At 42.5% G+C, this 26,839-nt stretch overlaps 1 protein-coding gene across 1 annotated transcript; it reads left to right on the top strand.

Moving 5' to 3' along the window:
- The first annotated feature begins 6,878 nt into the window (after nt 1-6,878).
- On the top strand, nt 6,879-26,398 carry LOC105812470 (chromosome unknown open reading frame, human C7orf57). The gene is made up of 8 exons (XM_012646908.1): nt 6,879-6,951; nt 10,956-11,141; nt 13,953-14,061; nt 16,615-16,771; nt 18,467-18,564; nt 19,911-20,131; nt 21,147-21,158; nt 26,352-26,398. Exons 1-8 carry the CDS (start codon nt 6,894-6,896, stop codon nt 26,396-26,398), a joined length of 888 nt encoding a protein of 295 aa, XP_012502362.1. The 5' UTR covers nt 6,879-6,893.
- Nucleotides 26,399-26,839: the final 441 nt, after the last annotated feature.

Raw genomic sequence — 26,839 nt, 5'->3', positions numbered from 1 at the left:
CTTGGTTCCATTCCTATGTATTTTTTGATTTTTTACTATATAAATATGTATCCATAAATAATATATTGTTTTCATGATTAAAACATAAAATCCATCACATGCCACTCTCAGTTTTCTTACATTATCTACCTTGAGAGATTAACTCAAGTTCACTCATTTTAACTGTTCTATGGTATTTTGTTATATATACACCACAATTCTTTTGTCCTTTATTCTATAGATGTGTACTTAGGTTGTTTTCAGTTTTTCAGCAACAAATATTATCAATGCATATTCTTGTGCACATGTTGCAAGGTTTTTCTAGACATACACTGAGAAATGGTATTGTTAGATGGAATGATGAGCTAGTTTATTTGATTATGAAATTCTAGGGTGACAGTTATTTTAATCTCAGCACTTTGGAAATACTATTCTATGATCTTGTGGAGTTGACTGTTGTTGAGAATTCTGTAATTCTAATATTTTTTGGCAATTTCTCTAGTAGTTTTCAAGATTGTTTATCCACAATGTTTTCTAGTTTTGTTGTGATGTACATAGTTTTGATATTAGTTTTTATTTTTCCTCATTTATACTCAGAGGGCCTTTTCTATTTGAGTACCCACATGTTTTTTTCAATTCTGGGGAATTTTTTCAGGCATCAGGTCTTCAAAAATTGCTTCTCTGCCATTGCCTTTATTTTCTTATAAGGATCCACTTACTGATAGTTGTCTATTCCTTTTAATTTATTCCCCATATGGTTCAACCACTTCTTTATATTTGTTTTTGTTCTTTTCTCTTTTACTTGTGCCGCTTTTTAAGGTCTATTTGTAAGTGCTATTTCCCAATTTGCTAATTTCCTCTTTGTTGCTGAAAGTTTAGATCTATCCAAAAAAATTCCAAGATTTCTGCTTTTTAACCTAGTGGTCCAAAATTCAATAGATACAAAATGGTACAGAGAAAATATTGCCCTTCTACTCCACTTCTGCCTTCTAGCTATTGGTTCCCCTCCCTGCTAGCATCCATGCTACCATTTTCTATTATTAATACTTCCTTTCAAAGATGTGATACACATATGCAACATATGATATTATATTATATATATATTCATCTCTTCACAGTGTGTAAATGGTAACTTCTGCATCTTGCTTTTTTCACTAAAAATGTATCTTGGAAGTTTTTCTGATTTAGTTTGAGGTGATCTTCCTTATACATCCATGCTTAAATAGTGTTTCATTGTATGAATGTGCCATAACCTGTTTATCCTGCCTCACATTGATAGGCATTTTGATATTAAAAACCATGTACAATAAATAACCTTATACTTAAGTTGCTCTGTATATGTGTGAGTATATTTGTAAGGCCATATACCCACAGGAGGAACTGCTGACTCAAAGTCTACATGTATTTGCCTAAAAATAAACCCACTCACACACAATTATCTTTGACAAGTTTTCCAGGAATACACAAAGGGGAAAGGATATTGTAATCTCTTCAATAAACGGTTCTGAGGAAACTAGATATCCACATGCAAATTTGATTCATCTTACACCATATACAAAAATTAATTTAAAATGGATAAAAGACTTAAACACTAGACCTAAAACTATAAAATTTCTAGAAGAAAACAGGGATAAAAAGGTCCTTGACATTGGTCTTGGCAATGGTATTTTTGATATGACATTAAAATCACAGGCAACAAAAGCAAAAATAAATCAGTGGAACCACATCAAATTAAAAGGCTTCTGCATAGCAAAGGAGACAACCAAAAAAATGAAAATACAACCCACAAAATGGGAGAAAATATTTACAAACCATATATCTGATAAGGGGTTAATATCCACAATACATAAGGAACTCACAGAACTTAATAGCAAAAAACCAAATGACTCAATTAAAAAATAAGCAAAGGTCCTAAATAGACATTTTTCTAAAGAAGACATACAAATAGCCAACAAGTACATGAAAAAGGTGCTCAACATCACTAATTATCAGGGAAATGCAAATCAAAACTACAATGAGATATCACCTCTTATCTGTTAGGATAGCTATTATCAAAAAGATAAGAGATAAGTGTTGGTAAGGATGTGGAGAAAAGGTAACTCTTGCTGGTGGGATGTAAATTGGTACAGACATTGTGAAAAACGGTATGAAAGTTTCTCAAAACACTAAAAATAGAACTACTATATGCTCCAGCAATCCCACTTCTGGGTATATATACAAAGGAAATGAAATCAGTATATTGAAGAGCTACCTGCACTCCCATGTTCACTGCAGCATTATTCACAGTAGCCGAGAGATGAAAAGGACCCAATGTCCACTGATGGATGAACGGATAAAGAAAATGTGATTTATACACACACATGCACACACATGGAGGAATATAATTCAATCATAAAAAAGTAGGAAATTGCATCATTTGTGACAACATGAATGAAACCAGAGGATATTATGCTAAGTGAAATGAGGCAGGCACAGACAAATACTGTATGATCTCACTTATATGTGAGATTTAAAAAAGTCAAGTTTATAGCAGCAGAGAGTAGAGTGGTAGTTGCCAGTCACTGAGGGGTGGGTAGAGGTGGGAGTGGGGAGATGTTGGTCTAAAGGTACAAAGTTTCAGTTACAAAAGCAACAAATTCTGGGGATCTAATGCACAGCATGATGACTATCGTCAACAATACTGTATTGTATACTCGAAATTTGCTGAACAAGTAGATCTCAAGTGTTCTCATCACACACACACATGTACACACACACAAAGGGTAACTGTGAAGTGACAAACATTAATTAGCTTGATTGTGGTAATCATTTTGCAACGTATACATATATCAAATCAACACATAAAAGTTAAATATGTACAATTTTTACTTGCCAATTATATGTCAATAAAGTTGGAAACAATTAAAATGTGCCATTTTTTTGTGAAAAATTTTGACCAAAGGAAAAGGCCATTATTGTTTTAACACAGGGTACTCTAGACTTAAAGAAATCTAATCTCTCTCCTGCCTATAGGGACGATGATCTTGTTTTTCCAAGTAGGCTGAAATCCTAAATTGCTACATAATATTGAAATACATAAATATACATCAAGAAGGAAGAGTTTACCTTTAAATTATTTAGATTGTCATCAAAAAGAAAACACAAAATTTAAAAATTTCTCTGGTTTGTGAAACCCTGGTGCAAGCGTATGCTGCATCATCTAGAGGGAAACACTGAGCCCCCGGGCGAGTAGCAGGGAGGGGAATTGGACCAGTGCCTTCATTACCTGCGATTGGAACAGATGGGAACAGGAGAGACAGAAGTGGAGACATGGAAAAGCATAAAAGGAAGATGTGTCTTGGGAGTTTAAATAAACCAGCTTCAGTCAACAACAACGGTAAACCAATGGAGACCAGGCAGGAAGAAAAGGTAAGAGGGCTTTGAAAAATTGGAGTCTGTACTCAAATACATTTTTTCCTCTTCTCCAAATGCTCGTAAACATGGGATATCTATATCTATATATCTACAAGTAAAGTTTAGTAAAATTGAACATGGTGTGAGAATATATGTGAGAGAATGTTAGATCCTTCTAAATACCTAGGGCCATTACGTGATAGAAAGACCATTATGTGAAAAGTATAGAAAATAAAGACATTGAAATATTCTCATTATAAATAGAATATTCTTGTGTCATGTTTTCATTTGTATGGCACCATTACCTAGATGCTTATTTGATCTGACATCTCTAAATACTTGTAATTTCCATCATACTTCAAAAGTCAAAACTTTCTTCCTTATCATTTAACTTATGATTTCAGCTAGTAAGGAAGGTTGTCAACTTGGATGAATGTTGTACTCTTCTATTAACCCAACTGAGAAATAGAAAAGTATTCCTTAGTCATGACAGTTCCGGTTATTATGCTCAACTATTAAAAAGAATAACCTTCTCTTGACCAAACAATCTCCTGGCTACATCAGTGACCCTCAACCTTTTTATCACCAGGGACTGGTTTCATGGAACACAATTCTTCCATGGACTGAGGGCGGGGGATGGTTTGGGGATGATTCACGCACATTACATTTATTGTGCACTTTATTTCTATTATCACATTGTCACTTGCCACTCATTGATAGGGTTTTGATATGAGTCTGCAAGCAATTGATTTATTGTGGTCTCTGTGCAGTCTAACCTCTCTGCTAATGATAATCTGTATTTGCAGCTTCTCCCCAGCGCTAGCATCACCACCTCAGCTCCACCTCAGATCATCAGATATTAGATTCTCATAAGGAACATGCAACCTATATCCCTCGCATGCCCAGTTTACAGTAGAGTTTAAGCTCCTATGAGAATCTAATGCCGCTGCTGATCTGAGAGGAGGCGGAGCTTATGTGGTGATGTGAGCGATGGGGAGTGGTTGTAAATACAGATGAAGCTTCACTTGCTCACCTGCTGCTCACCTCCTACTGTACGGCCTGGTTCCTAACAGGCCACCAACTGGTACCGGTCCACAGCCTGGGAGTTGGGGACCACAGAGCTACATGATGCTGTGACTTAACACAAATGGAAGCACTTGTTATACTTGGTCATACCTAAGTGCCGCTGTATACAGTGCAATGAACATTTGACATTGCAAGCTGAAGTCTTGATATATGACTGGGCTAGCTGAAGTTCCTTAGAATTCATCATAGTATTATATTAGAGCTGGATAAATCACAGACTTAGGGTTAATTTCTGTCATAAAAATTATTTTCTCTTTACCCAATTTCTATATTACCTATCTTCTTTCAGATTTCTAAGGCTGTGCTCGTATAACAAAAACAAATTCTTGTTTAGCTCAAGTTGTCAAATATCCACCATTATAGAAAGGCTTGATTTTAAAAAAATTTTTCCGCAACCGAAAACCAAGGCTACTTACTGTTGTCTCAGCTATTGGAATAACAGGATTTTTTGAATGTTCTCTGTAATAGTCTATCCCTCTCCTAATTCTCACAAAGTTTTAACACTGGCTAATTATCTCCATTGTTTGGTCAGGGTGGTATGGAGCTTTCTGGATAACAATAGTGTCTCCTACTCAACTATGCCATAGCTGTTGTTGTCTATTGGCTTCACCAAGCGTATGCCAGACAGATAATCTCTATTCTTGTGAATCACGATTAATAATATAATCATTGTCTTTCCTGTAGATTCTAAATCCAGGCAGGCCAAAAGTCCGCATTTAAGCCAGGTGTTTGGAAATCTAAACACTATTCCGTAGAAATATGGTTAAGAGCTTTTTAAAAATGTCTATGAACTTACAAAACAGAAATATTCCCGAAAAATAAGATATAAGGAGGAATGTTTACATAATAATTTCACTATTGATACATAATTGGCAGAAATGTCTACTCGATGAATTTCCCCAAGTACCTATTAGTCTTTTTTTAATGCATTAACATATTGACTGCCACAGAAGAAAAAAAAATTTTTCCCCTGGAGCCACAGTGTTTTATTACGAAAACAGAATAAAAACTTCACAAACAAAACGATCCTTTCTAATTTAATGAAAAATTTGTTATTTTTTATTGTTCTCTGTGCGTGAATTATATGTAACTCACGAGGCGCTAGAATCAATTTTTACACCGCACGCCAAATGAGTTGTAGGTGACTCACGACATATTTATTGAATTTGGAAGTATCTAGTCGTCACATGCCTCTCGAGGCCCCGGGCTCAAAACTAGCGTGAATTAAATACAACTCACAAGGCAGTTAATGTGTAAAATACATGAGAGATTTATGAGCAAATTTCTGCCTAAAATTTAGCATTTCTTTACTAAGTGAATCATTACTCCTGCATCTACTTAGTAAAATCATATTTTTAGATATTGGTGCTTTTTTTTGTTTAAGGTGGGACTATCGCTGCTTGGAAAACGTGGTGAAGCAAGTCGCTAGTTTTTCTGGACCGCTTTGCAGTAACCTGGGTTTCCCGTGCGGGCGGCAAGAGGAGACCCGCGCCTGGCCACGCCCCCAGCCCGCGCGGCCCAGCAGCAGTGAGGCCGCGCCCTGGCCCCGCCCCCGGCTCCGGGCGGTTGACCAGAGGGGCCGGCGCTCTGCTCCCGGCCCTGATTGGCCGACTGCAGTTTCTCTGGCTGCCTCTACTGGCTGCTGGCGCTCCCGTCGCGCCCGCCGGTTGGCCTCCCAGCCGTTGCCCTGGCAACGCGGGTTGTTGTGGTTCCACGCTGTGCTGGGAGTTTGGGGTTGGCCCCATCCCGCCTTCGGCGAACCAACTCCAACCTCCGGCGCTGCGGGCTGCACCCACCGACACCCTCGGCGAGCTGGTGAGTCGGGGCAGGCGAGAGGGGCGTGGGGGTGCCCACTGGGGCCCCGGCCGCGGCCTGCCGTGCAGAACTCACCGTGCGGGCAGGTGCGCGCCGAGGCTGGCGGGAGGGGACCACCGAGTGCCCGTCTGGATGGGGTGAGCACCGGCTGGACCCCAGGACCGGACCTCCCCAGGCGGGCCGAGTGCCTCGGCCCCTTGATTACCTGCTGTATATTCTGTATACACCTGCTGTGTTCCTGGCGTGGATGTGCCCCTGCTGTGTATCCACCCGGCGCGAATGTGCCCCTGCTGTGTACCCTGTGTGAGCGTGCCCCTGCTGTATACCCAGTATGGATGTGTTCCTGCTGTATACCGGCGTGATGTGCTCCCTTCTGTTGCGTGGACATGCCCCTGCAGAGAACCCTCCGTGGACGTGCAAGCCCTTGGAGGTCGTGAGTGCCTGCAGACGTGTCAGGTGGAGGCGGACAGACCGAGCCGGATCGCGGACTTTGCTTCTGCAGCTGCAGCTCCGGCAGCGGGTCCAGACCGGCAGCGGGTCCAGACCGGCAGCGCCCATTTCACCTGTGAACACTAGGTCCGGCAGCGTCTGTCTCTTCCCGAGCGCTCGTAGCGCGGACCATGAGGAACACGAGCAAGGAACGGCAGGGCGCCGCCTTCCACCGCTACGCTCCCTGCGGTGAGTGCGCCCCCAGCGCGTTTAGGCCAGAAAGAGCCGAGTGCGTTCACTTAGCTCTCTGGGTGGGCTGTGGACTCACCATCCCGTGTGGGGGGGGAGCGGTGTGAGTCGGGGATAGTGTGGATGGGGGCATGGGGGAGCAAATGGGTAAAACTCACAAGTTATACTCTAGAAGAAAGCTGCAAACTGCTCCCGTGCCCAGTGTCAAGTCTAGGCTTAAAGAGAGATAGGTGGGGGCCGGGGTGGGGGGAGGAAGTCTTTTTTTCTTTATTTTCAACTAGAGAGAATCAAGGCTACCTACTGTTGCCTCAGTCGTTTGGAGCAATAGGATCCCTTTGAAATTTCTTTGTCATAGTTTAATCCTTTACAACTCGGTTGTCCTGAATGTGGACTTAGGAACTTTCTTTGCCAGCTGCATCTCAGGTATGTCACTGACTCTCTGGTTTTTGCTCCTAATTTAGACCCAAGCCAATTAAATGTATTTACTGCTTTAAGTGGCTGGATACAGGAAAGGGAATTCAGTGGAGGTTCGTGTCTTCTTATGGACCAAGGTATGAAGTGGAGGAGAAGGGAAGGAGGAAATCTTGAGTTGCTGTCTTCTGGTTTTGCTGTTGTTTTTGCTCCTCTCCGCCTTGTGAAGGGCTGGAGAAAGAGGGTAGAGAAGGGAGTCCAGGGGCCCAGCTGGGAGAGCTAAACTGGAACTGGGAGGCCTACAGGAGCTGCTCACACATGCTCAGAAGTGAAACAAAGCGTGGCCCTTTCACATACTCTAAATATGCCTCTAGCCCAGAGCTCTGACTCTGGCCATTACTGGTGACACTGTAGCCACAGTGGGGACTTGGCCAAGGGGTAGCACAGGGGGACTGGCAGGTTCCCCTTCTCCCACCATGATCTGTGGTGTCTTTATGTGACTTCTTAGTGTCTTGGTTAGTAGTCTCGTCTGTATGAACATTAGTAAACACTAACAAGTACTAGGCACTGTGCTAAGTGCTTTAAATACACTAACTAACTAACTGTGTTAGTTATATGTATCCAGATGTATATATCCAGGTATACATCTGGATATATAACCTCATAAGAATCCTATGAGGTATCATTACCCCATTTTATAGATGAGGAAACCAAGGCACATAGAATTTGGAATAAGTCGCACACCTAACAAGTGGCTCCACAGCCCATGCTTTTAATCCCTGTTCTCTGAGGCTGGGGCAGAAGACAAGAGCCTGCGCCCTGTGGGTATGTGGGTATATAAAACGCTGCCTGTGTCTTAAAGACCAGGAGAGCTGAGGGATCTTGGGTTCAGCTCACAGTCTCTCATAGCCCCTGTTTCCTCACTGATAGAATAAGGGTACCAATACCCCTCATATGATAAGGCAGGGAAGGCTATATAAAGAAAATCTATAGGATAGTAACTGATTTGGTGTCATACAAATACTAACAGTTTTTCAGTGATAAAAGCTAAAACATAACTCTTTGTCCCTTCAACCCTGTGTGTGTGTGTGTGTGTGTGTGTGTGTGTGTGTGCATGTGTGTGTGTGAGTGTGAGACGGTTCTTACTGATTCAAACCCTTGCTGAGTTCCTCCTTTGTACACATTTATAAATGGCCAGCCAGATTGGAGTTAAGTGCCTGTCCAAAGTTTCCAGTAATGAGAAGGTTGAAGATTCACTGTTCTCTGTGGATTAATTAGTAATCAAAACACAGAAAGGAAAAATAAAGCAAGAATCAAATGCCTTCCCTCTAAAACAGAAAATATTTTAGCTGAATATGATCAGATTATGAAGCCTCTAAACTCTTATTCTTAATTCTTAAATTGATTCTGTGTGATCACTTGTGCAATTCTTTAAACCTTTCCCGATGTTTTTTCTTTCCTTTTCAAAACTGTATAGTGTTGATTCAGCTATTTAATGTCCTTTAGATATTTAAAAGATTTTCTATATTAAATACCATCCATTTTTATGTGGTGAACCCAGCTTTAGTTCTAAGTAAAAATTGGATACCTAAGTTTGTAGCTTTAGGGGATGGTACTTATGGTTTCTGTGTGTTTCTGTGAATTGATTTATTTGGTACTGTTTTCCTATGCAATTACCATATTAGTCAGGATTCTCCAGAGCATTGTAACCAACAGGATATCTATCTACCTATATATAGGTAGATTTATTTTAAGGAATTGGCTCCCATTATTGTGGAGGCTGGCAAGTTCCAAATTTGCAGGGAAGGCCAGCAGGCTGGAGACCCAGAGAAGAGATGATGTTGCAGCTCATGTCAGAAGGCAGTCTGGAAGCAGAATTCCCTCTTTCGGCAGGGACCTCAGTCTTTCTCTTAAGACTTTCAACTGATTGGATGAGGCCCACTCACATTTTGGAGGGCAATCTACTTTACTCAAAGTCCACTGATTTAAATGTTCTTCTCATCTAAAAAATACCTTCACAGAAATAGCTAGAATGATGCTTGACTAACATCTGGATATTGTGGCCCAGCCAGGCTGACACATAAAATTAGCTATTATAACTACCAAGAATAGGGTATTGTCTTAGACTCTGAACATCATGAATCTTTGACAGTACATTCTGATAAGTGCTATTATATACACCCAGTCATGTGTGCTTCATTAATTGAATCTTTTGTATTTTAAATTTTTCCTGGATTTTGTTTCCAAAGTTTTCAATGAGCTGTGACATTTTTACTTATATTTGGGCATCTGGTTAATCAATTTCTGATTCAGAGAGTTACCTAGAGTACCCATAATCTGAATGCCCCCAGAACTCTTCTCTCTGTGGGGTGATAAATAAACACTAATAGCACCAGGTCACTGGGATTTTGCCAACACCTCTGACTCTTCCAGAAGCTCCCCGGTATGACTGACTGTCTCCAGGGAGCCTACAGGGTCTGAATTGGATGTCCTCAGGTCAAGGCCTCAGGGAGACTCATTGCTTCATCAGGCCCCTGTCTGCATTGGCCTCAAATCGCTGGTGGGGAGGAAGGACAGAGAGCAAGCTCTCCTTCAGTCTCCTCTTTTGTCCTTCCTCCATGCTATTGCTTCTGGCTTCCACTTCATGGGAACTCTAAGTCACACAATCTATATTCACCCTGTTTCCATTTGATCTTTCCCAGGGAAGCAGAACCTAGTTACCCTGAGAATCTCTGGTCTGAGAAGCTTTTCCACAATTCGTGGTCACTCTGGCAAAGCTAGTTCCTTTTCCCCTCCCCCTTTTGAGTAACCATGTAGATCTTTGGCCACTTTCATTTTCACTGCCCACTTTGGCCTCAGGCACCAGCAAAGCCAGTAGCCGGCCCTGTGTGGAGTGGGCTGCGGCTCTGAGAAGCCAAGTGCTGGCCTGAGCAGTGGGGGAGGGAGGCCTGGGTGGGCTTCTAACCCAGTTGGGCAGCAGACAGCCCCTGTGACAGCGCCGGGCCCTGCTGCTTCCTGCCCTGGTACAGTTGCAAAACGTGTTCACACAGGCTGTTACTTCTGGGACAGAATTCATATTTCCGTTTTTTTTTTTTTTTTTGAAACATACTGAGTTTATCAAATGTTGGTCAACATTTGGCCACATATGCCACAGACTTACTCATAATGTGTTGAGTGATTTGAGATTTTTCAGGAACGTACATTCCCCAACATAACCAGAAATACAGGTAAGTCTTAACTTTATGGAGAGTTAAGAGAGAGAGACAGAGACACAACCGGGCCTGGATATCTGTCTGGGAAGCTAAAAAGCGATGAGGGAGGCTCAGCCCTCAGGGCGGGCCCGGGGCGGGACCAGCAGGGCCGTGGAAGGTGCTTCCCTTCTGTGGGCGTCGCTGGCATACCGGTGGCGGGACTGCCGTCAGGCTTCTTCGCTGGTGCTGCGGTGCGGCCAGTGCCTTCCTTGCCGGCGCGCGCCGAGGCCTGCGTGGCCCCGAGGTGTCCTCCGCACCAAGGCATCTCCCAGACTCTGGAGGACAGGGCCCCCTGCCCGGCGTCCCCGAGCCGCCGCGCTGACCGCGCTGCCCGCCCTCTAGATTGGTACTACCACCACCCCGGGAAGCGCTCCGAGAAGGCCGTGGATGTCCCGCCAGCGTCCCAGATCCCGGGTCTCAGCCACTGGGCAGAATCACATGACGGCAGCGCTCTTGGGACTCGGAGATACTGGATAAAAGAAACAGACTCCGAGTACATGAAGCTCGCGAAACAAGGCGGCAGGCCCGGTAAGCCCCTGCGCGGCTTTGGGAGCAGGGAGCGGGCGTTTGTTCCTAATTTCTTCCATAGAAAAATAGTACAAGAAAATCTACAAGTTTTGCTTAAGGCCTTTAGATGACGATGATGACGATGATAATTTTTTTTTCTTGAGACAGTGTCTTGCTCTGTTGCCTAGGTGGCAACAGAGTGCAGTGGCGTCCTCATAGCTCACTGCAACCTAAAACTCTTGGGCCTAGGCGATCCTCCTGCCTCAGCCTCCAGAGTGGGTGGGACTACAGGCATGAGCCACCACGTCTGGCTAATTTTTTATTTTTATTTTTATTTTTAGAGATGAGGTCTTGCTGTTGTTCAGGCTGATCTTGAACTCCTGGCCTCAAATGATCCTCCCACCTCGGCCTCCCAGAGTGGGTGGGACTACAGGCATGAGCCACCACGTCTGGCTAATTTTTTATTTTTATTTTTATTTTTAGAGATGAGGTCTTGCTGTTGTTCAGGCTGATCTTGAACTCCTGGCCTCAAGTGATCCTCCCACCTCAGCCTCCCAAAGTGCTAGATTATAAGCCTGAGCCACTGTCCAGGCCAGGCCTTTGGAAATTTAGGTTAATTAAGTAGAACTTGGGATATATATAATCTTCAGGGATGAGCTCATTTTTATGATGTTAGATGGAATAGGCTGAATTCACAGAATTGGCTGTGTAGGATATTTTTTCCCAGTGATGCCTTTGCAACAATTCAACCCTCTTTCCCCCACCCCCGTTTTATTTGCTTACTGCAAAGAGAACCTCAGGAAGTTGCCTGCCTCAGCAGAGAACTGGCCGTGTACTCTTATGTCTTTGCTTGCTATAACCAGTCTCTGACTAATTCATGAAAAGTTTTTGTTTCCTGTTTTGTTTTTTTTTTTTGAGACAGAATCTCACTGTGTTGCCCCGGATAGAGTGCCGTGGCATCATCCTAGCTCACAGCAACCTCAAACTCCTGGGCTCAAGCGATCCTCCTGCCTCAGCCTCCCAAGTAGCTGGGACTACAGGCATGCGCCACCGTGCCCGGCTAATTTTTTCTATATATTTTTAGTTGTCCAATTAATTTCTTTCTATTTTTAGTAGAGACGGGGTCTTGCTCTTGCTCAGGCTGGTCTCGAACTCCTGAGCTCAAACAATCCTCCCGCCTCGGCCTCCCAGAGTGCTAAGATCACAGGCATGAGCCACTGCGCCCGGCCTCCTGTTGTTAATTCTCATTGCCCTTTGTCCTTTGTATGAAAATGTTTTAAATGATGAAGCCCACAGATAAGTTTCGGTGGTGATGTAGATGAGGATCAAACTTTTATATGTGATTTAATTGAGAAAGCACTGCTTAACTATGCTAAAAACTAAGGCGTTTAAGTTCAATAGAAATCACTGATCAGAGGATTAAGAGGCCCTATCTACAATGTCTCAGAACCAGCCTTTGGGGCCGCTGACATGGAGCGACACTCACTTTTCCCCCTCTGGCTGCCATTAACCCTATGAGGATTGTCACAAGGAAAACGGGAAATGAAATGGCAGCACCTTCCCTGTCGTATTAAAAAGCCTGTGCCAGACTGTTTGGCTGACTAGGTGTGAAGCACATAGAACAGGACCTAGACATTTCTTCTTAGATTCTCTGCCCCCTGCCGTTGGTTAAAAGAATATTAGTGGGACAATTAGTGGCAACATCTGAATAAAGTCTGTAAATTAGATGAAAGTATTGCATCAGTACCAATTTCCTGGTTTTGATCATCGTGCTGTGATTATGTAAGGACTATCTTTTGGAAACATCCTGAGTTATGGAGGGATGAAAGGGCATTGTGACTGCCACAAGATGCCCAGTGATTCTGAAAACAAGTGACATGATAATGATAATGAGAGAGAGACAGGGACAGAGAATGATAAAGCAAGTGTGATGAAGTGCAGTAACATTTAGGTAGTCCAGGTAGGTGAAGGGAATAGGGGAATTCATGCTATTCATGCAACTTTTCTGTAAGTCTGAAATATTTAACAATAAAAAGTTTTTTAAAAGTCAAAAAATAGAAAGTAAAACATTTCTTACTGATAGTGAAAAATCAGTAAAAGTTGTCTGCTGTTGTCACAGGCGTTCTTATCCTGATTTTGCTGTCCTTAGGATCAAGAAAACCAGTTCTTCCCACTCCCTGCCTTGTGTCATCAGGGGGGGCAGGGATGTGAGCTAGAAGCAAGTGGGTGAGTCAGGAGCTGGGCTAAGTCTCTGAGAAGGGGCCTGATTCTCAGGGTTGGCTCCAAGATGACTGATAAATCCATGAGGAGACTTGCAGGGACCTCTGCTCCCCTTCCCATCTTGGAAACTTGGAGGGGGCAGCTTCTCTTAGAAATGGCTGGATAGGGGGTGGGGGGTCAGGGACAGCCCCACAGTGGCAGAGAAGGACATTCACACTGTCCTGTGCTATGAGAATGGTGTTGGGGGGTGATAGCTGAGGGTGGGGGACCCAGTAAGTACAGACCCTGGAGACGTGAGGAATGGAGGGATAAGCCCCTCCAGGAGCTGGTGAAGGCTGGCCTGCATAGACGCAGCTCAGGACCAGGGGCTTTGTCCAGATCCACAGAGAAAGAGCAAGGTGGGGGTGGGTGTGCATGAGGGATGTCCCTCCCTGAGCACCAAGCAGGACTCTCCCCTGTCAGCCTGTGCAGAGGCAGGTGAGGACCAGAGATGCTCTATTAGCCCCCAGAGCCCAGAGCCAACCCCAGGGAGATGGTGCAGCTACGCTTGTAATGCCGCTTGCCTGCATGGGGATGGTGGGACCACTCACAGCCATTTCATTTCTCTTTGAGATTTGTTGATGCACTTTGCCCCCGCGACCAGGAAAGGCTCCCCGGTTGCCTACTCCATGCCGGATTGGTATATCCACCACAGCAAGCCACCGACGGCCGACCAGCGGGAGTGAGTATCTTGACACACCCACATTTTTGTTTATCTTTATAGGCAAAAAAATAGCCCAATTTTAACTGTAAAAATACAAATATCTAATACTGATACTAAGCGTGTGATATTATAATTCCAGATACTATTTTACAACAGCCAGCTCTTCGGGTTATGTAGCTAGCATAAGTTGTCGGAAAACCCAGAGTTCTAGAAACCTACAGCATTTATGCGTCTTAGAGTCATGTGTCCTTGGGCTCCATCTTGGTAAATTGCCTCCAGTTTGTGTTCTCTGTAGAGCAGGACCTGACCACGTCTGCCTGCCCTAAAACAGCAGCCAGTCCTGAGGCATTCTCCTTAAAGGTGAAAGGCACTGACATAGCTAGAAATGTAGGAAATCCTAAATTTCTATGATGATTACAGAGTTAGGGAGCCACCATCCCCTGTAATATTTGAAATGTCTAAGAAATTCCTGTTTGTGGGCATGCAAGCTTTATCATCAGAACCACTTCTCTTGGATTTGAGAAGTCATTTTGAACAACTTCCCCATTTTTTGGCTTGGAAAACAGGCCCGCCATAGATGTGTTTTCAAGCTGTTATCCAGTGTTATTTGAACATGCTGCCTATGATCACAATGCGGTTTTTGTCTTCAGAATTCTGGTTCCCCCTGCTTTTTAAAATGAATGCTCTGTACTGACGTGCTCACCCCTGATGTTAGCATTATCTGGTAAAGAAAGGGGACAAGCAGGGCAAGAGGGAACCTTAGAAGAGAGGCAGGGGCCTTGGGCACACTTGTGTGCTGCCTGCCTGTGGCTGCAGGAAGAGAGCAGGGCTGGCAGCGTGAGGCGGGGGTGGAACTCCAGTTATGCAGGCGGATGCTGCTTGAGCACCTGAGCACCTCTTGACCCTGTGGCCTCACCCACGTTACCTGAGCTCGCCGGCCAAAGGGTGCCCAGGGCTCCTGTGGCTGCTGGACCCTTAGCGGCCCCGTGCCTTCCTGTAGCGAGGGAGGCTGCTGCTCTAGCTGGGCGCCCTGAGCCAATGGTTAATTCTGGGGTTGGTGGTGGACTTCACATAGCTGAGCCCTGCCCTGGGCGTGCCCTGCCTCCTGTACCCACCCGCCGTGTGGATTTTTCCCTCCCTCCTTTCTACGTTTCCCTTCCCCTGTGATGGGGCCCCTGTCTGTTTGCTGTCTTCTCCTACGCTTTATGTTATTACGAATCCTCCAAGTCCTCTAGTGATGACCTATTTCTGGGGTCTTCAGTGTCTTCCTCTCTCCTGGAACCCAATCTTCCTCTGGCTTGCAGACCACCTGCTCCAGGTCCTGGGACAGTCAGAGGACACTGGAGAGGGGGATGAGAGGTGCAGGAGAGATCTTTCCTTCACTGAAAATCTGGGAACCTGGGAGCTACAACTTAGCACTGCTTAACATTTTCTGGAATTGTCCCTCCCTTTGTTAATTTCAATGTCGGCTTATCTCTGTGGCTTTTTCCTGCCCACAGACAATCTTAGAAATGGGAGGGCTGGGGGAGGTGCCGCTTGCTCCTCCCAGTCCCTTCTCACACCTGTGCTCCCCTAGCAGCTCTGCTGCACCTGTGGCTTCTCCTCTTACTGGGTGTCTGTGGCCACCTCTCGAGCCTGTGTTCCCAGCCTCCGTGGTTGTGGCCCCTGGCCCTCCACCTGCTATCTCCGAGGCCTGCAAGCTGCCTCCTTTGGATGCTTTCCTGCTGTGATGCCCGGGACCCCACTCCTTGGCCCTCGCCCCAGATGCCTCCTCTGCCCTGGGGCCTCTTCTCAGCGTCCTGGAGCCCTGTGCCCCGGTGCTCCTTGATGAGCAAGTGCAGACAGGGGCAGGATGTGGGGTCGTCCCTGCAGCCCCTCAAACACTGCATGTGGGAGGTGTGTGCTGCCATTTCCAGCTTGAATCCAGTGTGTGCTTCCCCATTAAAACCTCATTGTGGTACAGATGGTACCTTCAGGAGTCTAAAGGCTAAGTCATTGCAGCTCTTGTGGGCAATCCCCCTGTATGCATTGCTTGTGTAGGAAGACTGGTTGGAATTTAAATATCAACATTAAAAATGACCATCCAACAGAAGGAGGTTATTAGTTTAAATGATCATGTTAAATGGTAAATGTTTAAGGGTGGTTAGCTATTTCAAAGTAATAGAAATAATTATTTTATAATATATCTGATGTATAAATCCATATTTTAGTATATCTCATTTTACTACTGTTGAGACCCTGTGATTTTGGAGTTGACCTCATGATCCTGGGAGGCAGGCCCTGGACAAGGGTTGGTGTATTTATTCAGCAGGGGCAGGAGGGAAGGGCCGCCTGTGGTTTCAAGGAAGAGGGGTGTTGCTTATTATGTAAAGAGAGACAGAGACAAAGAGAGAGGGAAGGAGAGGGGCTAGAGAAAAAGAGGCAATAAAGGAAAGAGACAGAGGGGAAAGAGAGAGAAGGAGAGAGGAAGGAAGAGAGGGGGAGGAGCAAGGGAGAAGGGAGGCAGGGAAGGAGGGAGGGAGAGGAAAGGGTGCTAAGCTCCAGGCTGTAACAGTCTGTCTGTTCCTGCAGAGTGCCTGCGATCTCCATGCCAGATTACATGGTTTATGAAGAATTTAACCCTGATCACGCCAACGGTGGCTTTGAATCCAGAAGAGGGCCCTTCAACTTCGACATGAAAACGGTTTGGCAAAGAGAGGCTGAGGAACTTGAAAAGGAGAAAAAAAAGGTGACAGGAGCCCATAAATAGATGGCATCTGTGTCTGCTGTGCTTCCGTGGCCCCCCGAATAATTAATTAAGTGACCTGATGTTAGCTGCTGGTGTGTCTCATGTTGCCCATGACATTGGCCACATGTTCTGTATTTTAAGTTTGGATTTGCTAAAAGGCAAGCAGCCACCATACTATTAACTTTCTTTTTCTTTTTATGAATATTGGCTTAAAAAGAGGTAAGATTACATTTTACTAAATGATTTTTAACTGATTAATGGCTATCTAGGGGAAAATTGACATAGCACTTCTTATCTGGCACATGTACAAAGGAGATTTTATCTTTACTTATTATCTTGTTTCTGAATATTTCCATTTACTTAAGTATTTAAGTTAAAATTTCCCTGGAATACTCTTTATTTATTTAAGAGACAGAGTCTCACTCTGTTGCCCAGGCTGGAGTGCAGTGGCATCCTCATAGCTCACTGCAGCCTTGAACTCCAGGGCTCAAGTGATCCTTTTGCCTCAGCCTCCCGAGCAGCTGGGATGACAGACATGCACCACCACTACCAACGAATTTTTTAAAAAATTTTTTATAGACATGGGGTCTTGCTATGTTGCCCTGACTAGTCTCGAACTCTTGGGCTCAGGCGATCCTCTGGCCTCAGCCTTACAGGCATGAACCACCCTTCTTAGCCTCTTTATTGATAACAAAGAAAGAGGCGATGAATTCTCTTCTTCTTTACAAACTCCCAGTGGTGTATTCGACCACAGAGGAGTGACTGGCCTGTAAAGTAGAGCCTTCCTAGGGGATTTATGTTTTAAAAGAGCAACTGAGAAACTCGCGAGCTATCTGTAGGTGGTAGAAATGCTGTCGTGCTGTCTTGATTGGAAGCCCTGCCCATCCTCTTTCCGTGGTGCTGGAGGGAGCAGCAGTCGGGCCACCAGCACCACGGAGGACTCGGCGTTGCCCTGTGGGCACCAGTGCTAGGTCTGAAATTAGTCTCGGCTCTTGGGGCAGTGGGGTTTGTGAGTGAAATGATGAAATTCATATTAAAAAGAGCAGTCGTGTTCAATGCTGAGAACAAGAGTGAGCACAGGTGATCATTTCGACTAGTGACAAGATCAGCTGTGTCTCAGTGTGGGCAGAAGTTGGTGTCGTGAACCATTATGACAGATTCCCAGGCCTTGCTGCAGCGTCCTGGTTTGAAGAGAAACCCCTCAGTTTATTTGGGGGACTTGAGTTGCATACCAAGTGGAACATCAGTCGGCTGCAATGGGCCACTTGTTTCTTCTTCAAGACATCCTCAGCGTCCAGCTGTGCATCTGGTGTTGGGTGGTTTGCACGATCAGTGCAAATGGACTGGTTTAAGGTCTGGTCTGTTTCTTAGCACCCTGTACGTGGCTTCAGCTTCAGGGCCAGGCCCTCTCATATTTCCCATTGTTAATTGTCCATTGTTTTTCCTCCTGGGTAGATGACATCTTTACTTGAATGCAGCAGCTGCTTTTGACTTACTGACATAACCATTTTATTGAATGGGATTATTGTTGAATTATATTTTATTATGACTGTTGGCCAGTAAAATAATTACCACACCAAAAGTTCAGTCCCACAGGTTTTGTATCTTTGCTACTCTTAGTGAATTTTCTTCTCCTCTAGTGTCTGAGCGCTGAATACCTCTTACTAACTCAGGGTTTTGTGTCTCCTGGCACAGGTGAGGCTACCAGCCATCAACTCAAAGTATCCAAGCAAAGTGGAGACCCCACTTGGCCCTAAAGACCCTGAAGGAAGTAGACTCTCCTTCCCTCCAATGTAAGTGCTCGAGCGACTCGAGCTCTGTCTGGAATAGGTTTGGGTTTGGTCTTCTGTCTTTCATCTGAGAGATGACTGTGACAATGACAGCACCTGCATATTCCCAGTCCACAGAGCCTGGCCCAGCCTCAGCCACGCGCCTCCTCACTGCGGTTTTCGTTCCTTCCTAATGCTCCATTTTGCCCCATCGAGCACGTCTCCCCTTCCGGGTGGTATTTGCTGCAGGTTCCCAGCGTGGATGGCTACTTCTCCATCAGGCTGTGCTTGCCTGGGACCACCTGTGCAATGCCACCCCTTGCCACAGTTCTCAGGGACCGCTTGTCCTTGCACATATGTGCTGCTCGGTCCTGATGTTTTCTATGTCACCAAGGCCTGAACCCAGATGTCCGTGCCTTGCAAACTCTCCATCTTTGTATTCAGCCAGAGGATACATTAGGCATTTGTTGATCTTCCAGCTGGAATGTGAAATCCCTGAGGCCTTGGGTGTCTCCTTACTTTCTTGGAATCCTAGGTTAGTGCTAGTTTAAATGTCATTAATTACCTCACTGATGCTTCAAACATCTTATCCAATGGGGAAAGAACAATTAGTTACATTGCATTGTGATAAATGCCATGAGAACACCAACCTTAGACTGAGAGATGGGGGGAAATACACAGACATGAGAGAGAGAGTGAGAGAGCACGTGAGTGCCTGCCATTGGGAATCGCCTTGACAACAAAGTGATTTTCAAGTAAGAGGGAACAGGTAATACATTACCTGCTTGACTGAAAAGCTCATGCTGCCTCCATGTGTCAAACTACCCTGTCACTCTTCAATGTGGTTGTGAAAAGATCTGTGAAGGTGCACAGGTGTGAAAGGCTAAGCTAACAGTGACAAAAGACAGGTGACGAAGCTGTGTATAGGACCGAAATAGGAGCAGGCAAACTGTGCTAAGGACAAAGAGGAACCAATTAAGAAAGTAATCATTTCTTTTATAAAAAGGTAGTTCTTGTGTTTTCTGAAGAAGGCTTCCCTGTGAAATGCTAGAATTAGGACTAATTTTTAATTGGCTATAGCAAAGAAAGATTTGCCAACTCAACTAAACATGCTCCCACTCATGTACAAGGGATGCTTTGAAATGCACTTCTTTATGCTTAAAAATGGAAAGAGAAACAGAGAGAGAGAGAAGGAGAAAGAGAGACAGAGAGAGAGGGAGAAGGAGAAACAGAGAGAGAGCAAGTGCTCGCTCCCCGTTATGTTGTAAGGAATGGTAACACCTAACTTACGAGTCTGTTTGCCGAATACCGTTTCTGGTTTATCATTAATCTTTGTACCTAAGTTTAACATTACTTTTTCTCTTTTTGAGGCCTGGCCAGAAAACCAGTTCACCAACAAACTTCTCCAAACTTATTAGCAATGGTTATAAGGATGAGTGGTTACAGCAGCAGCGAGCTGACTCAGACAAGAGGACCCCAAAGACATCCAGGACATCTACGTCATCTCCGTTCACACGAGACCCTGAAGGGCCCCAGGATGCAGAGAAAATCCAAGACGCAGAGGCTCCCAAAGGCTCTGAGAGCGCTCAAGGTGGGCTGCCGCAGCATCCAGCTTTCTTGAGGGTTTGGGTAATTGCGATGGCAGCAGCTCACATTCTCATCTCCTGATGTATCTCATAATGAGACATGAGGGCTGTAAGAACCACCTTAAAAACCCACAGAAGTACTAAGGTTATAGATAAACATGATAATAATATATGTTTTGCTTTTTCCTCTTTATTCAGATGAATAGCAAAAGTCATGGCTTCTGGGGCTTTACATATTCCTTTATTTGTCAAAAATGTTGATAGTCAATTTGATATACCAATAAATAATATACCAAATAATATCAGTTTTAGCTCCCTGGATCCAAAAGATTCTGACCCTACAACGCTTGGACTTTTGCATAAGCAGCTGGTCCTCCTTGAGATCCCATCATAAAAAGCTTTCTATTCTTTAAAAAGAAGTCAAAATTCAAACTTACAATTACTCCATTAGCAGCATTTCTTAAGCTTTGAATAATTTAGATCTTTCTCTGTAATTAGATATTCAAAATACTTTATTAGTTTTTTAACAGTCACAGAGAGCATTTGTCTCATTTTGTGGACAAAAAAAAAAAGCCCATTGAGTATTATATGTAGTTTCCATAGCACTGTTAATTATTGATCATTTGCCTCTGGGCAGCTTATTTTTACGACTCAGGCTTCATTTCTTCCAAAAGGGGAAAGAAGGCGTGTTACGTCTCTTCGGGCATTTGAAGTGTTTGCTGTGACTTTTTGTAAGTGAGATCTCCGCTTGCACTTCTGCACTAGCTCCTGGCAGCATTTGTTGAGCGAAATCTGCCACTTACAGGCCAGCTCTCTCTGTCATCCTGGTGGATGAGATGGGGAAAAGTTCACATCCAATTTGGTTAAAAAGTGCCCTTTGAACTTTATAATGTCAACAGTCTTTTATGACTTGTGTTGTTTTAAGTAATATAGACTTTTTACTAAATCTTTAAGTGATTATGACTTCTTTTAATGCTTGGTCCGTTTCATTAATTAAATAATGAATGTACTTTATTACAGAGTCTTCTCCAAGTGAGTATTTATGGAGAAACTGACCTGCATCGAAATACAAAAAGAGTCTTACACAAAAAAATTAATGGACGTAGTCCTGCGATCTGAGACTGTGCCTCTCAGCAGCCTGCAATGTCCTCCAAACTGCACGTATTCTCACTGCAAAAGCCTGTGCCGTGGAATCTTTTATAAAAATCAGAGTTCTAGAAACATGATTTAGGGACAACAAAAAAGGGATGGCTTCCATTATAGCAAAATTGTTTTATTCTTTTATGCTCATTATACAAGAAAAAATGTAGCTTAATTCATAGATATACAGTTTATTACTTGCCATGTGAGTTGTAATAGAAAAGAGAAGTATTATAAAAAAGCCATGAGTGCGCTTGAGTTTATTTTTTAGTTTACTTTTTATTTTTAATTGACAAATAATAATTATGTAAAATTATGGGGTACAATGTGATATATGCATGCATTGTGGAATGTTTGACTCAAGCTAATTAGAATATTCATCACCTCGTATACTTATCCTCTTTTTGTGGCGAGAACATTTAAAATCTACTCTTTTAGCAATTTTGAAATACATAATACATTATTATTAACCGTAGTCACCCCGCTGTGCAATAGATCCTTAAAACTTATTCCTCGTGCCTCAGTGAAACTTTGTACCCTTTGACCAACATCCCGCCTTCCATGTCAACCACTCCCCCACCCCCAGCCCCTGGTAACGGTCATTCTATGAGTTCAACTGTTTTAGATTCCACATGAGTGAGGTAATACAGTTATTTATCTTTCTGTTCCAGGCTTATCTTACTTAGAATAATGTTCTCCAGGTTCATCTGTGTTGTCGTAAAAGACTTCTGTGTGTTGAATAGGATTCCACTGTGTGAGAATTACTCATTTGTCTGTTGGTGGACACTTAGGTTGATTCCCTGTCTCGACTGTTGTGAATAGCGCTGCCGTGAACATGGAAGAGCAGACACCTCTTCAGCATGCTGATTGCATTTCCATCGGCTGTATACCAAGTAGTGGCATTGCTGGATCACAGGGTGATTTTGTTTTTAGTTTTTTAGGGAAACTCTGCCTATGGTGTACAAAGTTTCCCTTTTCTCCACATCCTCAGCAACATTTATCTTTTATCTTTTTGATAATGGCCATTTGGTCAGGTGCGAGGTGATATCTCATTGTGGTTTTCGTTTGCATTTCCCTGGTGATTAGTGATGTGGAGCATGTTTTCATATACCTATTGGCCACTTGTATGTCTTCTTTGAGAAATGTCTATTCAAGTCTTTTGCCCATTTTTTAAATTGGGTTATTTGTTTTCTTGCTATTGAGTTGTTTGAATTCCTTGCATATTTTAAATATTAACCCTTTATCAGATATATGGTTTCCAAATATTTTCTCCTATTCTGTGGATTGTATTTTCATTTTATTGGTCATTTCTTTTGCTGTGCAGAAGCTTTTTAGTTTGATGTGGTTTCACTTATTTATTTTTGCTTTTGTTGCCTGTACTTTTGGTGTTTTATCCCAAAACAACAATTGCCTAGACCAATGTTGTGGAGCTTTTCCCCTACATTTTTTCTACAGGTTGAGCATCCTAAATCCAAAAATGTAAAATCCCTAATGCTCAAAATTCCAAAATCTTCTGACCGCCAACATGACACTCAAAAGAAATGCTCATTGGAGCATTTCGGATTTCAGGTTTTCGTATTTGGGATGCTCAGCTGGTAAGTATGCAAATATCTGATGTTCAAAAAAATATGAAATTCAAAACACTTTTGGTCCCAAGTATTTCAAATAAGAGATACTCAACCCATAGTATTTTACAGTTTCAGGTATTTTAAGTCTTTAATGTATTTTGAGTTGATTTTTATGTATGGTATGAGATGAAGATCTGATTTTATTCTTCTGCGTGTGGATATCCAGTTTTCTCAGCACCATTTATTAAAGAGATTGTCCTTTCTGCCATTGTGTGTTCTTGGCAACTTTTTTGAAGGTTAATTGACCAGTAATGCATGGGTTTATTTCTAAGCTCTGTGCATTGATCTGTTTTTGTTTTTATGGTAGTACTATGCTGTTTTGATTACTCTAGCTTTGAAATATATTTTGAAATTGGGTAGTGTGATGCCTCTGACTTTGTTCTGTTTGCTCAAGATTGCTTTGGCTATTCAGGGTCTTTTGTAGCTCCATAAAAATTTTAGGATTTCTTTTCTATTTCTGTGAAAAATATCATTGGAATTTTGATAGAGATTGTATTAAATCTGTAGATTGCTTTGGGTAGCGTGGACATTTTAACAATAGTCTTCTGATCCATGTATGTGGGTTATCTTTCCATCTATTTGTGTCTTCTTTGATTTCTTTAATCAACGTTTTAGAGTTTTCAGTGTACAGATCTTTCACTTCCTTGGCTAAATTTACTCCTAAGTATTTTTTTTTAATGCTATTTAGAATGGATTGTTTTCTTAATTTCTATTTTGGATAATTTGTTGTTAGTGTATAGCATGCTACTGATTTTTGTATGTTGATTTTATATCCTGAAACTTTACTGTATTTGCTTATTAGTTATAACAGGTTTTTGGTGGAGTCTTTAGGGTTTTCTATATATAAGATCATGTCATCACCAAACAGAGATTTCACTTCTTCCTTTTTTTTTTTTTTTTTTTTTTTTTTTGAGACAAGATCTTGCTCTGTTGCCAGGATAGAGTGCAGTGGCATCATCATAGCTCACTGTAACCTCAAACTCCTGGACTCAAGTGATCCTCCTGCCTCAGTCTCCTGAGTAGCTTGTACTATAGGCATGCTCCATGATGTCCAGAAAATTTTTCTGTTTTTTGTAGATACAGGATCTCGCTCTTGCTCAGGCTAGTCTCAAACTCCTGGCCTCAAGCAATCCTCCTGCATCAGCCTCCCAAAGACTTTTGCCTTTTTAATTGGAATGATTATTATTTCTTTTTCTTGTCTAATTGCTCTGATTAGGACTTCCAGTATTATATCAAATAGAAGTGGTGATAGTGGGCACCCTTGTCTTTTTTCTGATCTTAGAAGAAAAGCTTTCAGCTTTTTATTGAATATGATGTTAGTTGTGGGCTTGTCATATGTGGCCTTTATTGTGTTGAAGTACATTCATTCTATACCTAATTTATTGAGTTTTTTTTTTTTTATCACGAAAGGATGTTGAATTTTGTCAAGTGCTTTCTCTGAATCTACTGAGATGATCATATGGTTTTTGTCCTTTGTGTGTTAATATGGTGTATCATATTTATTGATTTGCATATGTTGAACCATCCTTGCATCCCAGGGATAAATTCCACATGATCATGGTTTATGATCCTTTTAGTGTGCTGTTGAATTCAGTTTGCTAGTATTTTATTGCAGATTCTGCATTATGTTTATCAGAGAAATTGGCCTGTACTTTTCTTTTCTTGTAGCATCCTTGTCTGGCCTTGGTATCAGGGTAATATAAAATGTCTGGCTTCACAAAATGAGTTTGGAAGTGTTCCCTACTCTTCAGTTTTTTGGAGCAGTTTGAGAAGGATTGGTATTAGTTCTTCCTTAAATGTTTGATAGAATTCACCAGGGAAGCCATCATGTCCTGGGCTTTTCTGTGAAGGGAGAGTTTTTTATACTGATTCAATTTCCTTACTCATTTTTGGACTGTTCAAATTTTCTATTTCTTCATGATTCAGGCTTGGTAAGTTGTATGTTTCTAGGAATTTATTCATTTCTTCCAGGTTGTCCAATTTATTTCATTGTTAATAGTCTCTAATGATCCTTTGAATTTCTGAAGTATCAGTTGTAATGTCTCATTTTATTTATTTCTGTCTTCTCTCTTTTTTTCTTAGTCTGCCTAAAGGTTTGTCAATTTTATCTTTTTAAAAAAACTTGCAGATTTGTTGATCTTTTCTATTTTTGTTATTCTTTATTTCATTTACTCCTGTCTGATCTTTGCTATTTCTTTCCTTCTGCTTACTTTGGGCTTAGATTGTTCTTCTTTAGGACCTTGGTTTAAAAATACAAATGCAGTGGGTACAGAGGGTCACCTCCATAAGATATGTTAGGGATTTAGATATTATTTTCTGCATGGTCTGTAGTAGAATTTACTTCATCACTGACAAAATATATGATCTGTCTAATCCAGGAACTATCATTTGGCATTAGTATAAGTTTATGAACTTTCCATCAGGAACTAAATCATTGCACATGTTATGAAATCTATGCCTCTGCATTAGCAGAAAGACCTGCTTAGTTTCAGAGAAACATTTTAGCCATTGAAAATTAATGAAAATCTAAATAAGCAGTAAATCTCCTGTAACTTGGAAGACTGGCCACGTGGACTGAAGGATCTGCTCCGCCTGTTTCTGGGTAGCTGAGGAGGGGGTGTCACTACCTAAAGGTGTCACTACCGAAATCCCCGCTCTGACCCTCAGCATCTCAGATCCCAAGGCTGGTGCTGGTGCTGGTGACAGCCACGCTCCCTCCCCTCTCATGCTGATCGCCCTGTTCTTTCTCCTATTTCCTTACCTCTTCTGTTTCCTGTTTCTACCGCTGTCCATTGTGGTTTTAACTTTTGCAGATTGTGTCTTTTTCCTTCTGACTGGAAACCTTTCCACTTAGAGCCTGTTGCTGTAACTTTCTGAAAACTAATCTAGTCAAGGCTTTGTTTCTTTCCCTCCACAAGACACACGATTATTATTATTTTTTTATTGCAATTTTTTGCAGCTATCCTAGATGTTTTGGCATGCCAGAAAGTGGCCTTTAGGTAACTGGTACAGTATTGTACTTTGAAAGGGGCCAACATTAAGGAAGTGCATAAAACATAGGTGCAGGGACAGATGCCACTCAGAGGCAGACTGACTTCGCCTGAGTTGCTCCCCTCCTGTCTACTTCCTCCTGAGGCCATACTCACACTGTTTAGTTCTGTTTAGCGTGTTTATGTCAACAGAACTTTTTCAACATGCACAGGCAGGACTCATGAATTTAAATGTCTGTTACGGGGCATTCTCTTCTTGCCTACCAGTGCAGAAGTTGCAGTCTCGTGTTTCCAATATATGATTTGTGCTAGGAGGTAGGATCATACACTCAACTTTTATGTAGACTTCAGGAGTAATTTTTATAAATAGGCAGAAAAATATGTTTTATTTAAAATTAATAAGTTAAATTTTTGAATTTGTAGAAAAATGTTGTCATCGTCACTCATTTATTTACTTTGCATTGCAGGCCCAGAAGCATCTCCATCCGCATCAACGCCGGCAGAGCTCAAATAAACCCTGATGCAATATGTATTTAGGATAACTTTTTTAGTGGCTAAATATGATATGACTGTGTTACAACTATATTTATAAGGCTCCTGTTATGTTTTATTAACATACTTATGGGATAATTTATCTTGCGGCAGATTCGACATTGCGGTATAGACAATGCAAGAGTTAAGTTTTGTTTCTTGCATCTCTCTAGGATGTTAAACATGTGGTCAGTAAATACAAGCAAGGCCTCTGGTACCCTTTGCCTTGCTGGCCTGGTGATGTCCCAGTGTCTCAGAACCAATCACTTCCTCTTTGTCATCAGCTAACATCACCTCCTCCTGTGTGAACCACTTTTGGGTGGCATTTCTACTGGATTCTTAACTAGAAGAAATTCACAGAATAAGCTTTAAGGCTCTTCCATTATTTGGCTCTGTAATCTTTGTAGAAATAATTTTCCATTTA

This window comes from Propithecus coquereli, unplaced genomic scaffold (assembly GCF_000956105.1).
Source record: "Propithecus coquereli isolate 6110/MARCELLA unplaced genomic scaffold, Pcoq_1.0 Scaffold252, whole genome shotgun sequence".
In the NCBI taxonomy this organism is placed as follows: Eukaryota; Metazoa; Chordata; class Mammalia; order Primates; family Indriidae; genus Propithecus; species Propithecus coquereli.
The sequence above is the reverse complement of the archived record's forward strand: the minus strand, read 5'-3'. Positions and strand labels throughout refer to the sequence as shown.

What these genes read in the sequence shown, in the direction of transcription:
- LOC105812470 (XM_012646908.1), top strand. Translation starts at nt 6,894, where the DNA reads ATGAGGAACACGAGCAAGGAACGGCAGGGCGCCGCCTTCCACCGCTAC. An exon ending in GAAACAAGGCGGCAGGCCCG is followed by an intron (nt 11,142 to 13,952) that starts GTAAGCCCCTGC and finishes TTTCTCTTTGAG; the next exon opens with ATTTGTTGATGCACTTTGCC. An exon ending in TTGAAAAGGAGAAAAAAAAG is followed by an intron (nt 16,772 to 18,466) that starts GTGACAGGAGCC and finishes CTCCTGGCACAG; the next exon opens with GTGAGGCTACCAGCCATCAA.